The following is a 24,293-nucleotide window of genomic DNA, read 5'->3' on the forward strand; positions in this document are numbered from 1 at the left end:
TTTTAACAAAGGAGATAGTGGAAGACATTTATTTTTAGCAATATGGAAACATTCCAAGAAACAGAAGCCCTCTCACCATCTGAGAGAAAATGAAAATCCACTATGAGAGAAAACTGAAGACTTTAATACAGATTTAAGTAAAATGGCCTGGTAATGGAAAAGCTGACTGAGGAATATGTTCCTGGCTGTAACATTTCTTCACTCAGGCTGTAGTTTCTGAATTTAATGAAGGGATTATTGGATGACACTGAAGAGATCGTTGGACTAGCAGATCAGTGTGAGTTTCCTCCACAACTGGCATGTCTTTCCTATGACGACTATTGAGGGAGATGTCTCTTTGACTCTTTGGATTATTTGGAACTTTTGTCAAGGAGCCATAGAGTTCTGCAGACCACACACCCGTCCAGTGTGTCTGTAGCCAGTATTTTGTGATTTTTTTTCTTTTTTGAGACAAGATCTTGCTCTGTCACCCAGGCTGGAGTGCAGTGGTGTGAGCATGGCTCACTGCAGCCTCTGCCTCCTGGGCTCAAGCGATCCTCCTGCCTCAGCCTCCCAAAGTAGCTGGGACCACAAGCATGCACCACAACGCCTGGCTGACTTTTATATTTTTTGTAGAGATGGAGTCTTGCAATGTTGCCCAGGCTGGTCTCAAACTTCTGGGCTCAAGCGATCCTCCCACAGTAATGGGATTACAGGCGGGAGCCACTGTGCCCGATCTTACCCTGTGAATCCTTCAACCTGCCTCAACTTGAGCCAACAGAGCTGCTGGCACCTCCTGAAAGCTGACTGCGTGACTGCTGCATGGCCTGACCTAGAGGCTGGAGGGCTTCTCTTTGGCATGCACTGCAATGTGGGTCTTGAGCGCCCCCACGTACGTGAAGCTCCTTCCACACTCATCACAAGAAAAAGGCCTCTCCCCACTGTGAAGGCACAGATGGGCCTTCAGGCTTCTCTTCTGGAGGAAGCCTTTGCCACACTCGGGACACTGGAAGGGCCTCTCTCCACTGTGCTTATACAAGTGGACCTTCAAGCTGCCCCTGATGCAGTAGCTCTTGTCACACTCCGGACACTGGAAGGGCTTCTCCCCGCTGTGGACTCGAATGTGTTCTGTGAGCCGGTACTGTTGAGTGAAACTTTTGCCGCACATCACACAAGAGAATGGCTTTTGGCCACTGTGCTGCAGCAGGTGGCTTTTCAGATTTCCCTTGAGGCGGAAAGTCTTCTCGCATTCAGGACACTGGTAGGGCTTCTCTCCACTGTGCAGCCTCAGGTGCTCGGTGAGCTGAGACTGATGCGTGTAGGTCTTGTCACACTCACCGCACGCGAAGGGCTTCTCGTCCCTGTGCATCCGCTGGTGGAACTTCATGGAGGCCTTCCAGGAGAAGCTCTTGTCGCACTCGGGACACTGGAAGGGCTCCTCGCCACTGTGAAGCCTCGTGTGCTCTGTGAGATGCGCGCGCCGGCGGAAACTGCGGCCGCACTCGGCACAGGAGAACGGCTTTTCCGTGGTGTGGACCTTCAGGTGCTGCGTGAGCCGCGACTGCTGAGAAAAGGTCTTTTTGCACTCGCCGCAGGGAAACTCCTTCTGCCTGTCGTGGACTCTGGTGTGGCAGGCGAGCTTGGAGGGCCGCGTGAAGCGCTTGCCGCACTCGGCGCAGGGGAAGGGCTTTTGCTCGCTGTGCAGGCGCTGGTGGGCGCGCATGGCGTTCCTCCAGAAGAAGCCCCTGCTGCACTCCGGGCACTGGAAGGGCCGCTTCCCACTGTGCTGCAGCCCGTGGGCTTTCAGGCTTCTCTTGAGGCGGAAACTTTTGTTACACTCGGGACACGAAAAGGGCTTCTCTCCCGTGTGCACTCTGATGTGCTCGTCCAGCTTAATCTTGTAGATGAATTTCCTGCCACATTCACCACAAGAAAACGGCTTTTCCTCGCTGTGCGTCCTCTGGTGGGTCTTCAGGGCAGCCTTCCGGGAGAAGCTCCGGCCACACTCGGGACAGTGGAAGGGCCTCTTCCCGCTGTGCTGGGACAGATGGACCTTCATGCCCCTCTTCAGGCGGAAGCACCGATCACACTGCGGACACTGGAAGGGCTTCTCTCCGCTGTGCAGCCGCAAGTGCTCCGTGAGCTCGCACTGCTGCACGAAGGCCCGGCCGCACTCCCCGCAGCAGAACGGCCGCTCCCCGCGGTGTAGACACAGGTGCTTCTTCAGGTTGGCCCTGTACCGGAAGGTCTTGTCGCACTCAGGGCATGGGTAGGGCCGCTGGCCGGTGTGGACAACCTGATGAGTGACGAGGCTGCCCTTCAGGAAGTAGCTCTTCTCACACTCACTGCACTGGAACCGCTTCTTCTGACACAGGAGCCTCTGCGTCCGCCTGAGTTCGGACTTCCCTCTGGACGAGTTTTTGTACTTTGGGTATCTGCAGAGCTGGCTCTTGGAGTGGCTCCGTTTGTGCTTTAGCAAATCCCTCCTTACTTGGAAGACTTTCCCACAGACATAGCAGGAATAGCATCTTGGCCCTGTGGGAATTTCTAAGCGCCCTGGGGTCTCCCGAGGCTTATGCCGCAGGTCTTTCTTGTCTGAATCATATGCTGTGATGCTGACTTTTTTATTTAGAATCTCTGTTTCTCGGAGACTTGGAGACTGGAAGGTGGCTGTTTGAGCTAACAAAATCTTTCTCTCTTTCCCTCGTAAGGCAGCACACAAGTCCTGTTTTTGAGGACCATTTAAACGGCAATCCTCTTCTTTTGTCCTGGGAGTTCCTTCGTCATCTGGAGCAGAAAGAAGTATCACTCTCATCAGTGATATGTCTACCCTATAAATGGGTTCAAGGACTGTCTTTTAAAAATTTATTATTATTATTATTATTATTATTTTTTGCGATAGAGTCTCGCTCTGTTGTCCAGGCTGGATTGCAGTGGTGAGATCTCGGCTCACTGCAAGCTCCGCCTCCCGGGTTCACGCCATTCTCCTGCCTCAGCCTCCTGAGTAGCTGGGACGACAGGCGCCCACCACCACACCCGGCTAATTTTTTGTATTTTTAGTAGAGACGGGGTTTCACCATGTTAGCCAGGATGACCTCGTGATCCACTGCCTCGGCCTCCCAAAGTGCTGGGATTACAGGCGTGAGCCACCGCGCTTGGCCTTTTAAAAAATTTTTTTTTCTTTTTTTTTTTTTTTTTTTTGAGACGGAGTATTACTCTGTCGCCCAGGCTGGAGTGCAGTGGCACAATCCTGGCTCACTGCATCCTCCACCTCCTGGGTTCAAGCAGTTCTCTGCCTCAGCCTCCTGAGTAGCTGGGATTACAGGCACCCACCACCATGCCTGGCTAATTTTTGTATTTTTAGTAGAGACAGGGTTTCACCATCTTGGCCAGGCTGGTCTTGAATTCCTGACCTCCTGATCCACCCACCTCAGCCTCCCAAAGTGCTGGGATTACAGGCATGAGCCACCATGCCCGGCCTAAAATTTTTTGAGACAGTCTCACTCTGTTGCCCAGGCTAGAGTGCGGTGGTGTGATCTCGGCTCACTGCAACCTCTGCCTCCCCGGTTTAAGCAATTCTTGTGCCTCAGCCTCCCGAGTAGCTGGGACTATCCACCACCATACCCAGCTAATGCTTTTGTATTTTTAGTAGAGACAGGGTTTCACCATGTTGGCCAGTCTGGTCTCAAACTGACCTCAAACAATCCACCCACCTTGGCCTCCCAAAGTGCTGGGATTACAGGCATGAGCCACTGTGCCTAGCCATTCAAGGACTGTCTTCATGTCACTAACAAAGTAGAAAAGGGAATCCCACTGATCTCAATGACTTTGTCAATCTGCCTCCTGCAGGTAAATCATATTTAACTTTTATATTCTTTTCACCATGTGTTAAGAAATAACTTAGCATGAAAAAAATTGCAAGCAAATTGAAATTCATAGTTCACATCTTGTGAACTATAGGGTAAGCAGAAGTTGGAGACCGTGAAAATGAGTTACTCTGATCATCTGACTATACCATTACATCTATGAAATAAATGGTAAATATTTAAAGAGGTGGCCAGGCGCAGTGGCTCACACCTGTAATCCCAGCACTTTGGGAGGCTGAGGTGGGCAGATCACGAAGTCAGGAGTTGGAGACCAGCCTGGTCAATATGGTGAAACCCTGTCTCTACTAAAAATACACAGATTAGCTGGGTGTGGTTATGTGCGCCTGTAGTCCCAGCTATTCCGGAGGCTGAGGCAGGAGCATCTCTTGAACCCAGGAGATGGCGGTTGTGGCGAGCCAAGATCACACCACTGTACTCCAGCCTGGGTGACAAAGTGAGACTGTCTCAAAAAAAAAAAAAATTTTTTTAAGGAGGACAGCTTAGGGCCATATTCTTGTCTCCCTTCTACCAGAGATTTCAGGAAAGATTTTCTGGAAGAAATGCTAATAGAAAATATTTTTCTTAGGAATATAAAAATGACAGCTTACTGAATTCACAAATAACACTGTAGAATTTTTTTCCTTTTCCAAAAAACTCTGCATTATAAGAATGATTTATTTATTTATTTATTTATTTATTTATTTATTTATTTATTTATTGAGACAGAGTCTAGCTCTGTCGCCCAGGCTGGAGTGCAGTGGCACGATCTCTGCTCACTGCAAGCTCCACCTCCCGGGTTCATGCCATTCTCCTGCCTCAGCCTCCTGAGTAGCTGGGACTACAGGCGCCCGCCACCACGCCCAGCTAATTTTTTGTATTTTTAGTAGAGACGGTGTTTCACCATGTTAGCCAGGATGGTCTCGATCTCCTGACCTCGTGATCTGCCCGCCTTGGCTTCCCAAAGTGCTGGGATTACAGGCATAAGCCACCGTGCCTGGCCAAGAATGATATATTTATATAGCATAATCACTACTGTTCCCAAAGTAGAAGACATGATGACAGGAAATAGAGGAACCTGAGTTATCATTATTACCCACTAGATCTGGAAAGGGCCATTGCAGACATTCACTTAAGCCATTATATTTCAGAACTGCTTTTCCTCCAAAGTCTTGTCGAACTGGATAATGGAACTCTCTCCCCTTTATTTATTTATTTATTTATTTATTTATTTATTTATTTATTTATTTATTTTTGAGCTAGGTCTCACTATGTTGCTGCCCAGGCTAGAGTGCAGTGGCATGATTACATTTCACCGCAGCCTTGACCTCCAGGGCTCAAGTGATCCTCCAACGTTAGCCCCTACCTCCAAGTAGCTGGGACTACAGGCACGCACCATCATGCTCAGCTAATTTTTTTTATTTTTTGTAGAGATGGGGTCTTGTTATGTTGCCCAGGCTAGTCTCAAACTCCTGGCTTCAACTGATCTTCCTGCCTCAGCCTCACAAAGTGCTGGGATTACAGGCATGAGCCACTGTACCTGAGCAAACTCTCAGCCTACAGGCACCCACTACCACGCCCGGCTAATTTTGTATTTTTAGTAGAGACAGAGTTTCACCATGTTGGCATTTTTTAATCTCCTAACCTGGGAGGAAACCCAAGTGACACTGCCCCCAGAGGACTCTCATTGTGCTCTGTGGTCACCTTAAGGACAACACAGGTGATGTTTTCAACATGATCATATGATTTAGTAAGTTAACACTAATACCTTTTGCCTGGATTGTGATGAAAGTATATTTACCTTGAATCCCCTTCCTCATCACTGGAAGTTAAATCTTCCTAAAAACATGCTTTTACTATTTAACCCAGGCAGACGAGCAGCTGTGATTATTGGCTGAGCACCACCTTGTACTAAGGGAACAACATTTATTTTTAGGGATAGCTACCAAAGTTGTTAACTCTTTGGTACTCAAAAATCCTTCCAGGACTGGGTGTGGTGGCTCACGCCTGTAATCCCAGCACTTTGGGAGGCTGAGGTGGGTGGATCACGAGGTCAGGAGATGGAGACCATCCTTGCCAACACGGTGAAACCCCATCTCTACTAAAATACAAAAAATTAGCCGGGCATGGTGGAGTGTGCCTGTAATCCCAGCTACTCGGGAGTCTGAGGCAGGGGAATCATTTGAATCCGGGAGGTGGAAGTTGCAGTGAGCTGAGATTGCACCACTGCACTCCAGTCTGGTGACATAGCAAGACTCTGTCTAAGAAAAAAAATAAAAATCTTTCCAAGCTCCTCCCATTCTATAGGATGAAGTCAAACTTTCCACCTTGGCAATCCTGGCCTCAGGTTGTCTAACACCAATTTATGTTTTTCCTCCCATGTCCCACTATGTCCCAAGAGTAACATTCAGCTACAGGCAGGTTGGTGTCTTCTCTGTTTTCTTTTTTCTTTCTTTTTTTTTCTTTGAAACGGAGTCTCGCTCTGTTGCCAGGCTGGAGTGCAGTGGCGCGATCTTGGCTCACTGCAACCTCTGCCTCCCGGGTTCACGCCATTCTCCTGTCTCACCCTCCTGAGTAGCTGGGACTACAGGCAGCTGCCACCACGCCTGGCTAATTTTTGTATTTTTAGTAGAGATAGGGGTTTCACCATGTTAGCCAGGCTGGTCTCGATCTCTTGACCTCGTGATCCACCCGCCTCGGCCTCCCAAAGTGCTGGGATTACAGGCATGAGCCACGGCGCCCAGCCTAGTCTTCTCTGTTTTCTAAATGTAATGGATTTGTTCCTATCTTTGAGCTTCAGTTCATGTATGACCCCTACTGATTCTTCTTTCTCTAACCAAATCTGCCCATTTTTTGCTATTTATATCCTAATTCCTTTTAGAGTCCTCCTGGGATATTGCTCTCTCTCCTCCGCTCCTTCTCCTCTAAATCCCTATAGCACAGAATTAGGGATTACTTACTATTTTATTAAGTCATATGCAATCTTATTTTATAGTTGACTAATTCGACTATGTATAGTTCAATATAATTGGCTAACTTAATTGCCATGTCAGTAAGACGATCAACATCTAGAATATAACAATTGTTTTATTCATATGTATACATACACATACATTATATAAAGTTTTTGCCCTCGCCTAAAGTAATATTAACGTACTCCTGTGACTGTGGGAGGCACTCGATATTGGTTAGATGAGTGAATGAATAGACAGTGTCGATGAAATGAAACCCTTGATAATTATTTATTTATTTACTTTTTCTTTTTTTTTTTTTTGGAGACAGAGTCTCGCTCTGTCGCCCAGGCTGGAGTGCAGTGGCGCGATCTTGGCTCACTGCAACCTCCGCCTCCAGGGCTCAACCAATTCCCCTGCCTCAGCCTCCTGAGTAGCTGGGATAACAGGAGCCTGCCACCACACCTGACTAATTTTTGTATTTTCAGTAGAAACAGGTTTCATGATGTTGGCAAGGCTGGTCTCGAACTCCTGACCTCATGTGATCTGACCTCCTCAGCCTCCCAAAGTGCCGAGATTACAGGTGTGAGTCACCGCGCCTGACCAGGAAATTCTTTTATCCTGTTGATGGGGCTTGGACACACTTCCTGGCCTCAAAGTCTCCTGCTTCAGAGGATTCCTCGACTCCCAAGAACCTAGAAAAGCATTTGTGCAGGTAGCTCACGCCTGTAATCCCAGCACTCTGGGAGGCCGAGGTGGGTGGATCACCTGAGGTCAGGAGTTCGAGACTAGCCTGGCCAACATAGTGAAACCCCATCTCTACTAAAAATATAAAAACTAGCCAGGCATGGTTGTGGGTGCCTGTAATCCCAGCTACTCAGGAGGCTGAGGCAGGAGAATTGCTTGAACCCAGGAGATGGAGGTTGCAGTGAGCTCACACGGTGTCACTGCACTCCAGCCTCATTGACAGAGTGAGACTCCATCTCACAAAAAAACAAAAAGAAAAGCATTCGCACACTATAAAAAGTGAAATACTCCCTTATGTCACAAGGAATTCAAAAGGAGTTTTAAAAACCCAAGTTTTAAAGTTCTGTATAATAAAAAAAATTTTGTACAAAATTAGAGGGTTTTTCATTTCTGTATATTCAAATGGACATGACAGTGTGACAAGGAGGTGGTTTTTCCTCTCAGGGTTTTGACAAATGGATCCCTTGTTCTTTTCTTTTCTTTTTTTTTTGAGACGGAGTCCCACTCTGTTGTCCAGGCTGGAGTGCAGTGGTGCAATCTTGACTCACTGCAAACTCCGCCTCCTGCGTTCCAGCAATTCTCCTGCCTCAGCCTCCCGAGTAGCTGGGATTACAGGCATGCGCCATCACCCCCGGCTAATTTTTGTATTTTTAGTAGAGAGGGGGTTTCGCCATGTTGGCCAGGCTGGTCTCGAACCCCTGACCTCAGGTGATCCGCCCGCCTTGACCTCCCAAGGTGCTAGGATTACAGGCATGAGCCATCGCGCCCAGCCATCCCTTGCTCTTTACAAGGAATTGTCATCTTCTTCCCCAGATTTGTTTTTTTTAAATAACATATATCACCACACCAGGCATGGTGGGTCACGTCTATAATCCCAGCACTTTGGAAGAGCAAATGGGTGGATCACTTGAGGTCGGGAGTTCGAGACCAGCCTGGCCAATATGGCGAAACACCATCTCTACTAAAAATACAAAAAATTAGCCGGGTGTCGGGCGCGGTGGCTCACGCCTGTAATCCCAGCACTTTGGGAGGCCGAGTTGGATGGATCACAAGGTCAGGAGTTTGAGACCAGCCTGGCCAATATGGTGAAACCCCTTCTCTACTAAAAATACAAAAAAATTAGCCAGGTGTGGTGGCAGGCATCTGTAGTCCCAGCTACTCTGGAGGCTGAGGAAGGAGAATCCCTGGAACCTGGGAGGCAGAGGTTGCAGTGAGCCGAGATTGCACAGTTGGGCTCCACCCTGGGTGACAGAGCAAGACTCTGTCTAAAAAAAAAAAAAAAAAAAAAAAAAAATTGTATATCTATATAAAACTTTCTGTATGAGAGTAATACATAATACAGTCTCACATTTGCTACCCTCTTTTTTTTTTTTTTTTTTTTTTTTTGAGATGGAGTCTCGCTCTGTCTCCCAGGCTGGAGTGCAATGGCATGACATTGGCTCACCACAACCTCCGCCTCCCAGGTTCAAACAATTCTCCTGCCTCAGCCTCCAGAGTAGCTGGGATTGTGGGTGCCTGCCACCATGCCCAGCTAATTTTTTTGTATTTTTAGTAGAGATGGGGTTTTACCATGTTGGCCAGGCTGGTCTGGAACTCCTGACCTCAGGTGATCCACCCACCTCAGCCTCCTAAAGTGCTGAGATTACAGGCGTGAGCCAACATGCCCAGCCCACATTTGCTACCCTCTTGAGTAAAGAAAACTAACAGTCTCCATCAAAACAACTTTTTTTATTGACTAGATCTAGTCAGATATCCAAAAAGAAAGATTCAGGAAACAAGGCTAGGAAAATTAAATAATTCATGACCTTAAATCCATCTTACTCACCAAAACATAGCAACTTTCCAGTATTCTTCATGTTCAACTGTTCATCAGTAGGAGGGCTAGTTGTCCTTCTTGTTTTATCTAAGCATCCCTGTTCGCTGATTAATAGCATTCTCCCTTGTTCCATCCATGTGATCAAATCTGGCTTGGAAAAAGCATACCCTGTAAATAGAGTCCACACAGACTTTGAGTTTACTGCATACTTAAATAATTTTTTTGGCCGGGCGTGGTGGCTCACACCTGTAATCCCAGCACTTTGGGAGGCCAAGGCAGGCAGATCTCTTGAGGTCAGGAGTTAGAGACCAGCCTGGCCAACATAGCAAACTCCGTCTCTACTAAAATTACAAAAATTAGCTGGGCGTGGTAGCACACGCTTGCAATACCAGCTACTCGGGAGGCTGAAGTGCAAGAATCACTTGAACCTGGGAGATGGAGGTTGCAGTGAGTAGAGATCGCGCCTCTGCACCCCAGCCTAGGCAACAGACCAAGACTCCATCTCAAAAAAAATTATTTTTAAAAATTATTATCATTATTATTTTATTTTATTTTTGAGACAGGGTCTCACTCTGTCACCCATGCTGGAGTGCAGTGGCACAATCTTGGCTCATTGCAACCTCTGCCTCCCGGGAATCAACTGATCCTCCCACCTGAGCCTCCTGAGTAGCTGGGACTATAGGCATGCGCCACCATGCCCTGCTAATTTTGTATTTTTATAGAGATAGCGTTTTGCCATGTTGCCCAGGCTGGTCTCAAACTGCTGGGCATAAGCAGTCTGCCTGCGTTGGCCTCCCAAAGTGCTGGGATTACAGGGGTGAGCCACCGTGCCCAGCCCTGTGACCCCCCTTTTTTTTTTTTTTTTTTTAGACAGAGTATCGCTCTGTCTCCCAGGCTGGAATGCAGTGGCGCGATCTCGGCTCACTGCAACCTTCACCTCCCAGGTTCAACCAATTCTCCTGCCTCAGCCTCCCGAGTAGCTGGGATTACAGGTGCGTGCCACCATGCCTGGCTAATTTTCATATTTTTAGTAGACAGGGTTTCACCATGTTGGCCAGGATAGTCTCGAACTCCTGACCTCAAGTGATCCACCCACCTCAGCTTCCCAAAGTGCTAGGATTACAGGCATGAGCCACTGTGCCCGGCCTCTCTCTCTTTTTCACCATTACCCACAATAAAAATCATTTTCATAGTTGACTTCGATTCCTAGAGACGTGAGATCAAAGTTAAGTCAAAAAAATGAAAGCCGTTGAAATGACATGAATGACAATAGAATAAAGCCTTACCAAGACTGTTTAGTTCAGGCCAGGTGCAGTGGCTCATGCCTGTATACCCAGAACTTTGGGAGACTGAGGTGGGAGGACTGCTTGAGCCCAGGAGTTTGAGAGCAGCCTGGGCAACATAGGGAGACCCCATCCCTACAAATTTTTTTTTTTTTTTTTTTTTTTTTGAGACGGAGTCTCACTCTGTCGCCCAGGCTGGAGTGCAGTGGCATGATCTCGGCTTACTGGCAGCTCCACCTCCCAGGTTCATGCCATTCTCCTGCCTCAGCCTCCCGAGTAGCTCGGACTACAGGCACCCACCACCACGCCCGGCTGATGTTTTGTATTTTTAGTAGAGATGGGGTTTCACCGTGTTAGCCAGGATAATCTCGATCTCCTGACCTCGTGATCCACCCGCCTTGGCCTCCCAAAGTGCTGGGATTACAGGCGTGAGCCACCGCGCCTGGCCCAAAAATTTTAAAAATTAGCCAGGTGTGGTGGTGTATGCCTGTGGTCCCAGCTACTCAGCAGGCAGAGTTGGGAGGATCACTTGAGCCCATGAGTTTGAGGCTGCAGTGAGCTGTGATTGTGCCACTGCACCCAGCCTAGGTGATAGAGAGAGACTCTGTCTAAAAAAAAAAAAAAAGAAAAAGACTGTTCAGTTTAAATATCCTCTGCAATATTTCACAAAATTTTTTGAGACAGAGTCTTGCTCTGTTGCCCATACTGGAGTGCAGTGGTGTGATCTTGGCTCACTGCAACCTCTGCCTCCCGGGTTCAAGCGATTCTCCTGCCTCAGCCTCCTGAGTAGGTGGGACTACAGGGGTGCACCACCACGCCCAGCTAATTTTTTTTTTTTTTGGTATTTTTAGTAGAGACGGGGTTTCACCAAGTTGGTCAGGCTGGTCTGGAACACCTGACCTCATGATCCACCTGCCTCAGCCTCCCAAAGTGCTGGAATTACAGGCGTGAGCCACTGCGCCCAGCCTTTTTTTTTTTTTTCTTTGAAATGGAGTCTCACTCTGTCACCAGGCTGGAGTGCAGGGCACAGTCTGGCTGGAGTGCAGTGGCACAGAGTGGCTCACTGCAACCTCTGCCTTCTGAGTTCAAGCAATTCTCCTGCCTCAGCCTCCTGAGTTGCTGGGATTGCAGGTGTGCGCCACCATGCCCAGCTAATTTTTTGTATTTTTAGTAGAGATGGGGTTTCACTATGTTGGCCAGGCTGGTCTCGAATGCCTAACCTCATGATCCACTCACCTTGGCCTCCCAAAGTGGTGGGATTACAGGCGTGAACCACTGTGCCCGGCCCAATATTTCACAACATAATTAAAGGAAGCAGACAAGTTAAGGATGATGTGGATTTTAAAAAGTGATCATTATGAGAACACTGTGAGTTAAAAAAAAAGAAAAGAAAAGAAAAGAAAAGAAAACTTACAGGGAGTTAAGGAGGGAACTTCAATCACTAAACTTTTCTGATGAGATGACTCACATCCAATCCTCACTATTGAGGTACCAAAATTCTTTTTTTCTTTTCTTTCTTTTCTTTTCTTTCTTTTTTTTTTGAGACAGAGTCTTACTCTGTCACCCAGGCTGGACTGCAGAGTTGTGATCTTGGCTCACTGCAACCTCCAACTCCCAGGTTCAAGCAATCCTCCCACCTCAGCCTCCTGAGTAGCTAGGATTACAGACGTGTGCCACCACGCTGGCTAATTTTTTTTTTTTTTTTGTATTTTTAGTAGAGATGGGGTTTCACTATGTTGGCCAGGCTGGTCTCAAACCCCTTACCTCAAGTGATCTGTCCGCCTCGACCTCCCAAAGTATTGGGATTACAGGCGTGAGCCACCACGCCTGGTGAATATCGAGGTACCAACATTCTTGATCAGTGAAGTGAAAGTAACAGGAGGTTGTTAAATAACAGTGATTAAGAGGTAGAGAGTAATGCAGTCTAGTGGCATAAGCCTAAAAGAAGGGTTTTTTGCCGGGTGCAGTGGCTCACGCTTGTAATCCCAGTACTTTGGGAGGCTGAGGCGGGCGGATCACCTGAGGTCAGGAGTTCGAGACCACCCTGGCCAACATGGTGAAACCCTGTCTCTACTAAAAATATAAAAATTAGCCAGGTGTGGTGGCGCACGCCTGTAATTTCAGCTACTCAGGAGGCTGAGGCAGGAGAATAGCTTGAATCCGGGAGACAGAGGTTATAGTGAGCCGAGATCGTGCCATTGCACTCCAGCCTGGGTGACAGAGCGAGACTCCGTCAAAAAAAAAAAAAAAAAAAAAAGAAGGGTTTTCATAAATCAGTAGAGGGTCTTCAGAGTAGGCAGCAGGAAGCCTCTTCCTCTGAGCCTTTGGTGGTGTCAGATACAGCTCAGCCCTCAGATCAAGGCTTCATCTCCAAGGGAAGTGGGTACCGCCAGCATTAGCAGCACCTCAAGTACTTGTGAAAAATGTAGATCCCTGGGCCTGAGCCCGAACCTGCTAAATCCTAAGCTCTGGGGCTGGGATCTGGATGTTCTATATGGAAAATCATTGGCAGGGAATACCATTTGATTTTTAAAATTTGGAAAAATCTGGCTAAATTTTCCAAGTTGAAGGACACTAATTGTGATACCTCAAAACAACACTGGATCAGCACACAGCTCTCATCTGTCCCACCCTGCTGGCTCCTGGGCCTCGGTGTCCTCAGGTTAGCCTCTAAATGAAGGGTTGTCCCAGGTCTCTTTCTGTTCTGTCTACACATTGTCCCTGGATGATCCCAAACCAGCCACATAGTTTAAAATACCATCACTATAACGTCTTCCAATTCTGTAAATCCAGTCCTAACCTTAACATGGAGTTCCAGTTTCACATACTTTATGTTTCCATGGAAATGTATATGAGCATCTCAGATGTAATGTGGCCCAAATGTGCGACCTCCCTAACCTTCCTCCTGTTAGTGAACAAAGCCACTCGCCATCAGGATACTCAAACCAAAAATCTAGGAGTTGATTCTTCTTTTTTTCCACATCTAATCCATCAGCAAAATCTAGGATTCTGCCTCTAAAGCCTATCTGGAGACCATCTTCTTCTGTCTTAATTACTACCTACCTGGTTCAGCTGCCATGAAATCGCACCAGAACGGCCAACACTCTTGGCTAGTGTCTCTCCTTTCATTGCTGTCCACTATGATTCATTCTCCACATAGCAACCCAAGTAACCATTTTAAAAGTAAATCACTCCCCTCTGTTTAAATCCCCCCATGATCTTCCCCTTGTGCTGAGAATAAAATCCAACTCCTTATCTTGTCCTTTGGGGCCCTTCCTGCCTCGGCATCCCTTTCTTACCAGCCTTCTGTGCAGATCCTACCACAGGCTCAGTGTAGGTCTCAACAACCTGAGCCCAGGCACTCCTACCCTGGGGCCTTTGCCCTAGTTTTTCTCTGCTTAAAATTGTCTTCCCCCTAATTTCACATGGTTGACTCTTGTCATTCCTATCTCACACAATAAAATATAAATCCCCCAAGCAGGGAATGAGTCCTTCAGGCTAGACTGAGATCACTTATTATATTGATACCAGTAGAAATGGTTTTAATGAGGCCAGGCGTGGTGGCTCATGCCTGTAATCCCAGCGCTTTGGGAAGCTGAGGTGAGCAGATCACGAGGTCAGGAGTTCGAGACCAGCCTGGCCAACATGATGAAAACCCGTCTCTATTAAAAATGCAAAAAAAAAAATTAGCCAGCGCAGTGGCGGGCACCTGTAGTCTCAGCTACTTGGGAGGCTGAGACAGGAGAATCACTTGAACCCAGGAGGCAGAGGTTGCAGTGAGCGGAAATTATACCACTGCACTCCAGTATGGGTGAGAGTGAGACTCTGTCTCAAAAAAAAAAAAAATGGTTTTAATGATACAAGAATGTGTCAGAATAAGCCGGATAAGCAGCAAGTTATAATTTCCCCAAATTTCTCTTTAATCTTTTTAATCTACTCCTTGAGTATGTCCCTGGAGTTACCTAAGTGTCCCATCCCACTGCTCTCTCCTCCCTTCCTCTACCCTTTTCTTGCCTGTTATATTCACACCATGCACTATGTTGCATCCCAGCTTATTCTCACTTAATCACTCTGTCCCCTTCATGAAACCAATAGTTCCTTGAAGATGAGAAATTCATCTTATTCAGGCAGGCAACACAATAAGGAGGCATGAAAGTATTAAAGAAATAAAAGAATACACTTTTTTTAAAAAAGGGGCAATTAGATTACTTAGTAATTCTTTTCTTTTTTTTTTTTTTTTTTGAGATGGACTCTTGCTCTGTTGCCCAGGCTGGAGTGCAATGGCACGATCTTGGCTCAATGCAACCTCTGCCTCCCAGGTTCAAGCGATTCTCCTGTCTCAGCCTCCCCAGTAGCTAGGATTACAGGCATGCACCAACATGCCCAGCTAATTTTGTATTTTTAGTAGAGACAGGGCTTCTCCATGTTGATCAGGCTGGTCTCGAACTCCTGATCTCAGGTGATCCACCCGCCTCAGCCTCCCAAAGTGCTGGGATTACAGGCGTGAGCCACCGCGCCTGGCCAGATTACTTAGTAATTCTAATTGTGGGAGACATTGGGGAGGGTTAAGATGGGAGACAGAGAATTTAGAGTATTAATAATACTGAAGGCAAAGATACCACTGGATAAAAAGGAATTTAATATTCCCAGGCCATTATAGGAAAGGGAGGAGACATTATGAATGTAAACTGGGCACAGTATCATATTCAACCAGCCCATGGCTCATACAGGGAAGGAAGCCTGGTACTATTAGGTTGGTTCCTAAAAAGTGACTCCTTAGAAGCTCATCTTACCCAGGGAATCAAGGGTCTCGTAATTGGTCTTCATCTCTTGCTTATACATTTGCTTCTGCCACTTCTCCAGGATCTCCCACTCTTGTTCCGAAAAATATAAGGCCACATCATCAAATGTCACAGTTACCTGGAATCACAAATAGTATACACATACATTTTTACTTTACGGCTACTTTGTTTTTCAATGTCCATTACTTTATTGAGATACAGAAAGAAAACATGTTAATTATTTCTGGATGGTGCCATATTATAAAATAAACAACAAAGGGGTCACAAATGTCCACTGGAGCCAAGTAAAATGAATGAATGGGCCGGGCCCAGTCGCTCACGCCTGTAATCCCAGCACTTTGGGAGGCCAAAGTGGGTGGATCACCTGAGGTCAGGAGTTTGAGACACCAGCCTGGCCAACATGGCAAAACCTCATCTCTACTAAAAATTAAAAAATTAACTGGGCATGGTGGCACATTCCTGTAGTCCCAGCTACTCAGGAAGCTGAGGCAGGAGAATCGTTTGAACCCGGAAGGCAGAGGTTGCAGTGAGTTGAGATCCTGCCACTGCACTCCAGCCTGGGCTACAGAGTGAGCCTCTGTCTCAAAAATAATAAAAATAAACTAAAATGAATGAATGAATAGCAGGCCTTTGAGCACAAAGACCATCTAAAAAGGGATGCTTTACTTAGCAGCAACCAGTTATTGCTGTGGAAGACTGGGTCTAGTATTGCTGGATGTGTCTGTTTTTGAAAAATGTTTTACTTTGAAATAATTATAGATTCACAAGATGTTGTAAAAACAGCACAGAAGGCTTCCATGTAAGTGTGCCTATAGTCCCAGCTACTTGGGAGGCTGAGGCGGGAGGACTGCTTAAGTTCAGGAGTTCGAAACCAGCCTAGATTTTTTTTTTTTTTTGAGATGGAGTCTGTCTCTGACACCCAGGCTGGAGTGCAGTGGCTCAATCTCGGCTCACTGCAAAGTCTGACTCCCAGGTTCAAGTGATTCTCCTGCCCCAGCCTCCCTAGTAGCTGGGATTACGGGATGTGCCACCACGCCTGGTTCGAGAGACCAACCTGGCCAACATGGTAAAACCTCATCTCTACTAAAAATACAAAATTAGCTGGGTGTGGTGGCACGCCTGGATTAAGGCACGAGCCACTACGCCTGGCCCAAAAATTATTTTTAAAAAGGTTCCATGTACCCTTCACCCAGTTTACCCAAAAGGTCATATTGTATATTATAGTACAATATCAAAACAAGTAAACTGACATTGGTGCAATGTGTGCATATAATTCTGTTATTTCATCGCATATGCTCACTCATGTAACCACCACTGCAATCAAAAAACACAACTACAGTCAGTCTTTGTATTCACAGGTTCCACATCCATAAATTCGACCAACCTTAGATCAAAACTGCTTTAAAAATAAAAGCCAGGTATGGTAATCCCAGCACTTTGGGAGGCTGAGGCGGGAAGACTGCTTGAGCTCAAGTTTGAGACCAGCCTGAGCAACATAGCAAGACCTAATCTCTATTAAAAAATAAAATAAAATTTTAAATAATGTATTTTAAAATGCAAGAATATACTACAAATTTTTAAAAATCCAGCATAACTATTTACATAGCGTTTATATTGTATTAGGTATTATAAGCAATTGAGACATGATTTATGTACAAGAAGATGTGCACGGGGTATATGTAAATTCTACCATTTTATATAAGGGACTTGAGCATCCATGGATTTTGGTATCTGTGAGGGGTCCTGGAACCAATCCCTTGCGGATACTGACAGACAACTGCATCCCATCACCACAAAGAGCTCCCTTGTTCCAACCCTTTATAATCACACCCACGAATCTATTATCCATCACAATTCTGCCATTTCAAGAATGTTGGCTGGGTACAGTGGCTCACGCCTGTAATCCCAGTACTTTGGGAGACTGAGGCAGGCAGGAGTTTGAGACCAGCCTGGCCAACATGGTGAAACCCCATCTCTACTAAAAATACAAAAGTTAGCCGGGCATGGTGGCACATGCCTGTAGCCCCAGCTACTCCGGAGGCTTAGGCAGGAGAATTGCTTGAACCTGGGAGGCGTAGTTGGCAGTGAGCTGTGACTGTGCCACTGCACTCCAGCCTGGGTGACAGAATGAGACTCTGTCTCAAAAAAACAAACAAAAAAAGTTATATAAATGGAATCACATGGTATGCGACCTTCTGAAATTGACTTTTTTCTCTCAGCATAATGTCCTTGAGATCCATCCAAGTTGTCATGTTTACCAATATAGTCATGTGCCACATGATGCTTCAGTGAGAGACCACATATACAACAGTGGTCCTATAAGATTATAATATTGCATTTTTACTGTACGTTTATGTTTAGATACACAAATACTATTGTGTTACAACTGCCTACAGTATTCAGTACAGTAACATGCTATACAAGTGTGTAGCCTAGGAGAAATAAGCTATACCATCTAGGTTTTTGGAAGCACACTCTGATGTTTGCACAACCACAAAATTGCCTAACAATGTGTTTCTCAAAACACATTCTTGTCGTTAAGCAACCCAGGACTGTATTTCATTTCTTTTTTTATTGCCAAGTAGTATTCCATGGTATGGATGCACCAGTTTGATTAGCCCTTCACCTACTGAGAAATATTTTGGTTTTAACTTTTCGGATATTAACAAAAGAGCTGTTATGGACAATCATGTACAGGATTTGGGGTGGGCATGTTTTTATTTTTCTGGGATAAATGCCCAGGACTACAACTGCTGTGTCATATGATGAGTATTTGTTTAGTTTTTAAAGAAAATGCCAAACTATATTCCAGAGTGGCTGGGCCATTTTACATTCCTTTTTTTTTTTTTTTTTTTTTGAGAGGGAGTCCCGCTCTGTGGCCCAGGCTGGAGTGCAGTGGCGTGATCTCGGCTTACCACAACCTCCGCCTCCCGGGATCAAGTGATTCTCCTGCCTCAGCCTCACGAGCAGCTGGAACTGCAGGCGTGCCCCACCATGCCTGGATAATTTTTGTATTTTTAGTAGAAATGGGGTTTCACTATGTTGGTCAGGCTGGTCTTGAACTCCTGATCTTGTGATCCACCCACCTCGGCCTCCCAAAGTGCTGGGATTACAGGCGTGAGCCATTATGCCTGGTCGCCATTTCACATTCCTACCAGCAATCTATAAGACAGCATTTCTTAGCACCATCGCCAGCATTTGGCAATGTCACTACTTTTAACTGTTCTAATAGGTGTATAGTGATCTCTAACTGTGGCTTTAATTTGGTTTTCCTAATGAGTAATGATGTTAAACATCTTTTTATGTGTTTTTTCCCATGAAAATGTTCTCTTTGGCAAAATGCCACTTTATATATTTTGCCCGTTTTCTTTTTTTTGTTTTTTTTTGAGACGGAGTCTCGCTCTGTCACCCAGGCTGGAGTGCAGTGGTGCAATCGCGGCTCACTGCAAGCTGCACCTCCCAGGTTCACGCCATTCTTCTGCCTCAGCCTCCTGAGTAGCTGGGACTACAGGCACCCGTCACCACCGCCGGCTTTTTTTTTTTTTTTTTTTTTTTGTATTTTTGTATTTTTAGTAGAGATGGGGTTTCACCATGTTAGCCAGGATGGTCTCGATCTCCTGACCTCGTGATCCGCCCACTCTCGGCCTCCCAAAGTGCTGGGATTACAGGTGTGAGCCACCACTCCCGGCCATCTTTTGCCCATTTTCTAATTGGATTTTTTTTTAACTGTCCAAGGAAGATTCTTTTTTTTTTTTTTAAAGATGGTGTCTTGCTACATTGCGCAGGCTAATCGGAAACTCCGGGGCTCAAGCAATCCTCCTGCCTCAGGCTCCGGAAGTGCTGGGATTATAGGCAGGAGCCACCTTGCCTAGCTGAGCTCTTTACGTAGTCTAGACAGGAGTCCTTTGTCAGATATGTGGTTTGCAAATTTTGGCCCCAGTCCGTATCTTTTCACCCTCTTAACAGGATCCTTCAAAAAGCAAGTTTTAAATTTTGATTATGTCCAATTTATCACTTTTTTCCCTTTATTGATTGTGCTTGTGGTACAACACCAGGGACTTCCCACTGTGCCCTAGGTTCCAAAGATTTTCTCCAGTGTCACCTTCTACAGGTTTTGTAGCTGTGTTTTACATTGAGACGTGGGTTTTTTGTTTTTGTTTTTGTTTTTTTGTACACGGAGTCTCGTTCCGTCGCCCAGGTTGGAGTGCAATGGTGCAATCTCGGCTCACTACAACCTCTGCCTCCCTGGTTCAAGCAGTCCTCCTGCCTCAGCCTCCTGAGTAGCTGGGATTACAGGCATCTGCGACCATGCCCGGCTAATTTTGTATTTTTAGTAGAGACGGGGTTTCACCATGTTGGCCAGGCTGGTCTTGAACTCCTAACCTCAGGTGATCTACCCACCTCGACCTCCCAAAGTGCTGGGATTTACAGGTGTGAGCTACCACACCCGGCCTGGGATGTGTCATTTTCTTAAAGAGAAACTGGAAACATAGATCATTTTATGTGAACTCATGTTGGCAACTAAAATTCCCAATTTTAACAGGGGTGTTTCAAACAAAATGTCTGCAAGCCATGATTGGCTCATGGACCATTAACCTACAACCTCTAGTATGGACTGAACTAACCAGGGCGGCTCTTCCTGGGTGTTTGAGGACAGATCCACTGTGTCAATAGGGAAGCAACAGAACATGTGTAACTTTTGAAAATTCCATTTTCACTCCTTTCAGATTCTGTGCTATAAGTATAGATGACAGCCTACTAGCAAAGCACTGGACATCTTGAAAGATGGCTAAGGCTCTTCCCAAGTATATAGAAAATGTTGGTCAGAAGCACTACAAGTCTCCCAATAAGAGAATCTAGGAGACCTGACGTTTAACACTTAGGCTTTTGGAGGTAAAAGTTTCAGAGCTAAAATTCTATCTAAACTATCATAAGCCCTGAAAGCTTAAGTATCAGCTATTATGACAAACAAGTTCAAACTTGTTTTATTTTTATTTATTTATTTATTTATTGAGGCGGAGTCTCGCTCTGTCCCCAGGCTGGAGTGCAGTGGCACAATCTTGGCTCACTGCAACCTCTGCCTCCCAGGTTCAAGAGATTCTTCTGTCTCAGCCTCCCGAGTAGTTGGGTTTACAGACGCGCGCCACCACACCCGGCTAATTTTTCTATTTTTAGTAGAGACCGGGTTTCGCCATGTTGGCCAGGCTGGTCTGGAACTCCTGACCTCAGTTGATCCGCCCGCCTCGGCCTCCCAAAGTGCTAGGATTACAGGCGTGAGCCACTGCGCCCGGACTTGCTTTTTTTTTTTTTTTTTCTTTTTGAGACGGAGTCTCGCTCTTTCGCCCAGACTGGAGAGCAGTGATGCCATCTCGGCTCACTGCAAGCTCCGTCTCCCGGGTTCACGCCATTCTCCTGACTCAGCCTCCCGAGTAGCTGGGACTACAGGCGCCCACCACCACACCCGGCTAATTGTTTGTCTTTTTAGTAGAGACGGGGTTTCACCGTGTTAGCCAGGATGGTCTTGATCTCCTGACCTCGTGATCCGCCCGGCTCGGCCTCCCAAAGTGCTGGGATTACAGGCCTGAGCTACCACGCCTGGCCTGGCCTTGCTATTTATTTATTTATTTTTGAGATGGAGTCCCCTCTGTCGCCCAGGCTGGAGTGCAGTGGCGTGATCTTGGCTCACTGCAAGCTCCGCCTTCCGGGTTCACGCCATTCTCCTGCCTCAGCCTCCCAAGTAGCTGGGACTACAGGCCCCCGCCACCATGCCCGGCTAATTTTTTGTAATTTTAGTAGAGAGGGGGTTTCCCCGTGTTAGCCAGGATGGTCTCGATCTCCTGACCTCATGATCCGCCCGTCTTGGCCACCCAAAGTACTGGGATTACAGGCATAAGCCACCACGTCCGGATGGCCTTGTTATTTTTACAATGTGATTTCAACCAAATTCCTCTACAGTTTTATTGTACCTCACCCATATGTTTTTTTTGTTGTTGTTGTTGGTTTTGTTTTTGAGATGGAGTTTCGCTCTTGTTGCCCAGGCTGGAGTGCAATGGCACGATCTCGGCTCACTGCAACCTCTGCCTCCTGGGTTCAAGTGATTCTCTTGCCTCAGCCTCCCCAGTAGCTGAGATTACAGGCATGCACCACCATGCCAGGCTAATTTTGTATTTTTGGTAGAGAGGGGCTGTCTCCATGTTGGTCAGGCTGGTCTCGAACTCCCGACCTCAGGTGATCCGCCCGCCTCAGCCTCCCAAAGTGCTGGGATTACTGGCGTGAGCCACCACGCCCGGCCACCCATGCGTTTTCCACCTATAAAATTCCCATTTATGACCACATTTACAATTAGCATTAAACTGCTACAGTGGAAAGGAAAATCAAGAAAACGATTTTTCCTTGCCTATCCCAAATAATACATTAGCCAATAAACTGTTACCACATTTTCTATAAATTCAATGTACAAAGAAGAGCTACCACAAACTTTCCCAGAACAGAGAGGAATATTCCAGGAGATTCCCAATCACTTAAAGAGGAGAGAAAAAAAGAAAGCCTGGCTGTAGAAACAAAGCTTGGAGAAATCAGAAAAGAATCTGTACCTGCCAAAGGAGGCTGGGGAAAAGGGGTGGGAGGCAAAAGGGAAGAATCAAATGCAAATAAGGAGCATTACATTCCTAAGATTATAAAATTTCATTGGGGGCACAAGAAAAACTTGCACACTTAAGCAAGTTATACTTAACTGAATGTAACAGGGTTTCCTGGATTAAGCCTCAGGATATGCCTTTCAAACTCTAAAACCGGTGCTCAAATTTTCAATACTACATTACAATACTACAGCATTTACGGTAAATTCGATTTACGCTAACCACCCAATTCATTTTAAGTTTTCTGTCCTTTCCTAGAGGGAGCGGTCTCCAATTTCTCTCACTTCCAGTTTTCCTTCTCCTTTTTCTCATCTGCTTAACACTGATGTGCTTCTCTGAAACTACCTTCAGCAGGAGAGCACGGGCCCAGAGAGACCCCGAGGTTCAGAGCCCCGACACTGAAGGCAGGGACAGCGTTGTTGATCTGAGCCTACGACAGGCCGAGAAACAGATCTTTCCCACCCGGATTCTTTCTCCCAAACCAACTTTTATTTATTTATTAAACAGACGGGGTCTGGCTGTTGCCCAGGCTGGAGGGCAGTGGCTATTCACAGGCGCGATCCCACTAACGATCAGCACTGGGGTTTTGCCCTGCTCGGTTTCCGAGCTGGGCCGGTTCCCCCTCCCTGGGGAACCTCGTGGTCCCCGCTCCCGAGAGGTCACCACACAGATGCAGAACTCAGAGGCACCGCGCGACGAACCTAGCGCATATACAGCGCAGAGCTCCCGGGCTCAAGCGCTGCTCCCGCCTCAGCCTTCCGAGTGGCCGGGGCCACAGACGCGCGCGGCCAAGCCCGGCCAGACCAGCTTTTCCCCAGGTCAATTCCAGAACAGCACACGCAGCAAGACTGCGCCTTCTCCAGCCCAGCCCGGAGCTCAGTCCGTGGGCCACTGCCAACCCCCAGGCCCAGGCCCCGGCCGCCCCACTCCCTGGACGCGGACCCCAATCCAGCTGCGACAGGGACCCGAGTTTCGACAGAGCCTGCATCCTCCACCGGCCCTTCTTACCGAAGCCGGCTCGGCCATGGCGGTTCCGCACGAACCGGCCCTGCCTGGCACGGCCTCCCCTCCGCTCCGCCCCAACCCGCCTCCCAGGAACAGCCCTGCTGGCCCCCAAAGGCAGAGCCAGTCGGGCGCGGTGCATGCTGGGGCGCGGTGCATGCTGGGACTCGGCGCTAGGCAGCGGAGGCCGCTCCGCCCCATAGCACCCCCTGCGGGCGGGAGGAGGGGCGCCGCTAGAGGGAGTCGGTCCTCAGAGGAGGGGCCCGGGCACCCTCCGTGCAGGCCGCAGCACGCCGGTCTTTGAGGGACCCTTGGACTCCCGGATCTGCATGCGAGGGATGCGGTCGAAGACGAGATGAGGGAGCTGACGGGAGGGGAAACGGAGGAGCAGGTGAACATGGAGAGAGCAGGAACAGGGAGAGAGTAGGGACAGCGACTGGGAGACGCGCTCCACAGAAACACGGACTGAGAGGCAGCGAGAGGGGAGAGTCCGGTGCTTTTCCTTCCAAAGCTGCCCCCAAGTCAGGGATGAGCTCGAGGGCTTCGTTTGTGAGGGGAGTGCCGGGAATCCAGCGAGGCCGGGTAGGTGGTGGGGGGCGCGCGGTGGCCCGGGGTGTCCGTCCCGCCGGGGGCGCGGAGGCCGTGGGGGGCCCGGGCATGTCCCGTCGGGGACGCGGAGGAGGGGTCCGCCCACCACGTCCGGTCCCCGTGGGTGCAGCGCCCTTCTGGGCTCCCCGAGCGTCCACACTCCCTCCTTGGCAGAGAAAGGCCTCGGGCAGAGACCCCATGCGGAAGCCACCCCGGCCTCGGGGCCGCCTGCAGGGACTCAGGGTCGCCCAGGGATGCGGGCCGGGCACCCCTAGCCCCCGGCGGGAGACTGTGACAGAGCGGGAGAAGACGGAGGAGGCCATGACACAGGGCGTGAGAAACACGAAGACGCAAAAACGGGAGAGGTGGGAAGACGCAGAAGGGGAAACCAGGGAGAGACAGAAAGGAGAGAGAGGGCAAGGAAGGGGGTGGCGACTGTCCCCAGAAAATCAACCTCGCATTCTGTCCTAGTCATGTTTTAGGTGTCAGGCAAAAGTAACAAATGAAAAGTGTATAGTTAGAAAGGATGTCCATGAGAAATAAAATAGTCCCTGCATAGGCTGAGGAGCGTGTGCACATCTGTATTTGTCCCGGAATCGTGAAATGTAGATGCACCTTACTGAT

General features: G+C 47.7%; 1 protein-coding gene across 2 annotated transcripts; it reads right to left on the reverse strand.

Annotated features, from left to right (window-relative positions):
• Window positions 1-23,603, reverse strand: ZNF425 (zinc finger protein 425). 2 transcript variants are annotated; one of them, XM_008973956.4, is made up of 4 exons: window positions 23,088-23,603; window positions 15,433-15,559; window positions 9,366-9,503; window positions 1-2,766 (listed from the first exon to the last, which is right to left on the reverse strand). In XM_008973956.4, the coding sequence occupies exons 1-4, from the start codon at window positions 23,478-23,480 to the stop codon at window positions 812-814; spliced, it is 2,613 nt and encodes an 870-aa protein (XP_008972204.3). In that variant the 5' UTR covers window positions 23,481-23,603; the 3' UTR covers window positions 1-811. The 2 variants fall into 2 exon arrangements, with proteins under 2 accessions (XP_008972204.3, XP_003820554.3); XM_003820506.5 differs by having other exon boundaries at window positions 9,366-9,524; window positions 23,088-23,601.
• Window positions 23,604-24,293: the final 690 nt, after the last annotated feature.

Source organism: Pan paniscus, chromosome 6, assembly GCF_029289425.2.
Source record: "Pan paniscus chromosome 6, NHGRI_mPanPan1-v2.0_pri, whole genome shotgun sequence".
Classification (NCBI taxonomy): domain Eukaryota; kingdom Metazoa; phylum Chordata; class Mammalia; order Primates; family Hominidae; genus Pan; species Pan paniscus.

Excerpts from the sequence above, each read along its gene's own strand:
- ZNF425 (XM_003820506.5), bottom strand. The coding sequence starts at position 23,480 with ATGTTCACCTGCTCCTCCGTTTCCCCTCCCGTCAGCTCCCTCATCTCG. Across the intron at positions 9,525-15,432 it reads CGAGACCCTTGATTCCCTGG|GGTATGCTTTTTCCAAGCCA; the intron begins GTAAGATGAGCT and ends CTCTATTTACAG. Across the intron at positions 2,767-9,365 it reads TGGAAAGTTGCTATGTTTTG|ATGACGAAGGAACTCCCAGG; the intron begins GTGAGTAAGATG and ends TTTCTGCTCCAG.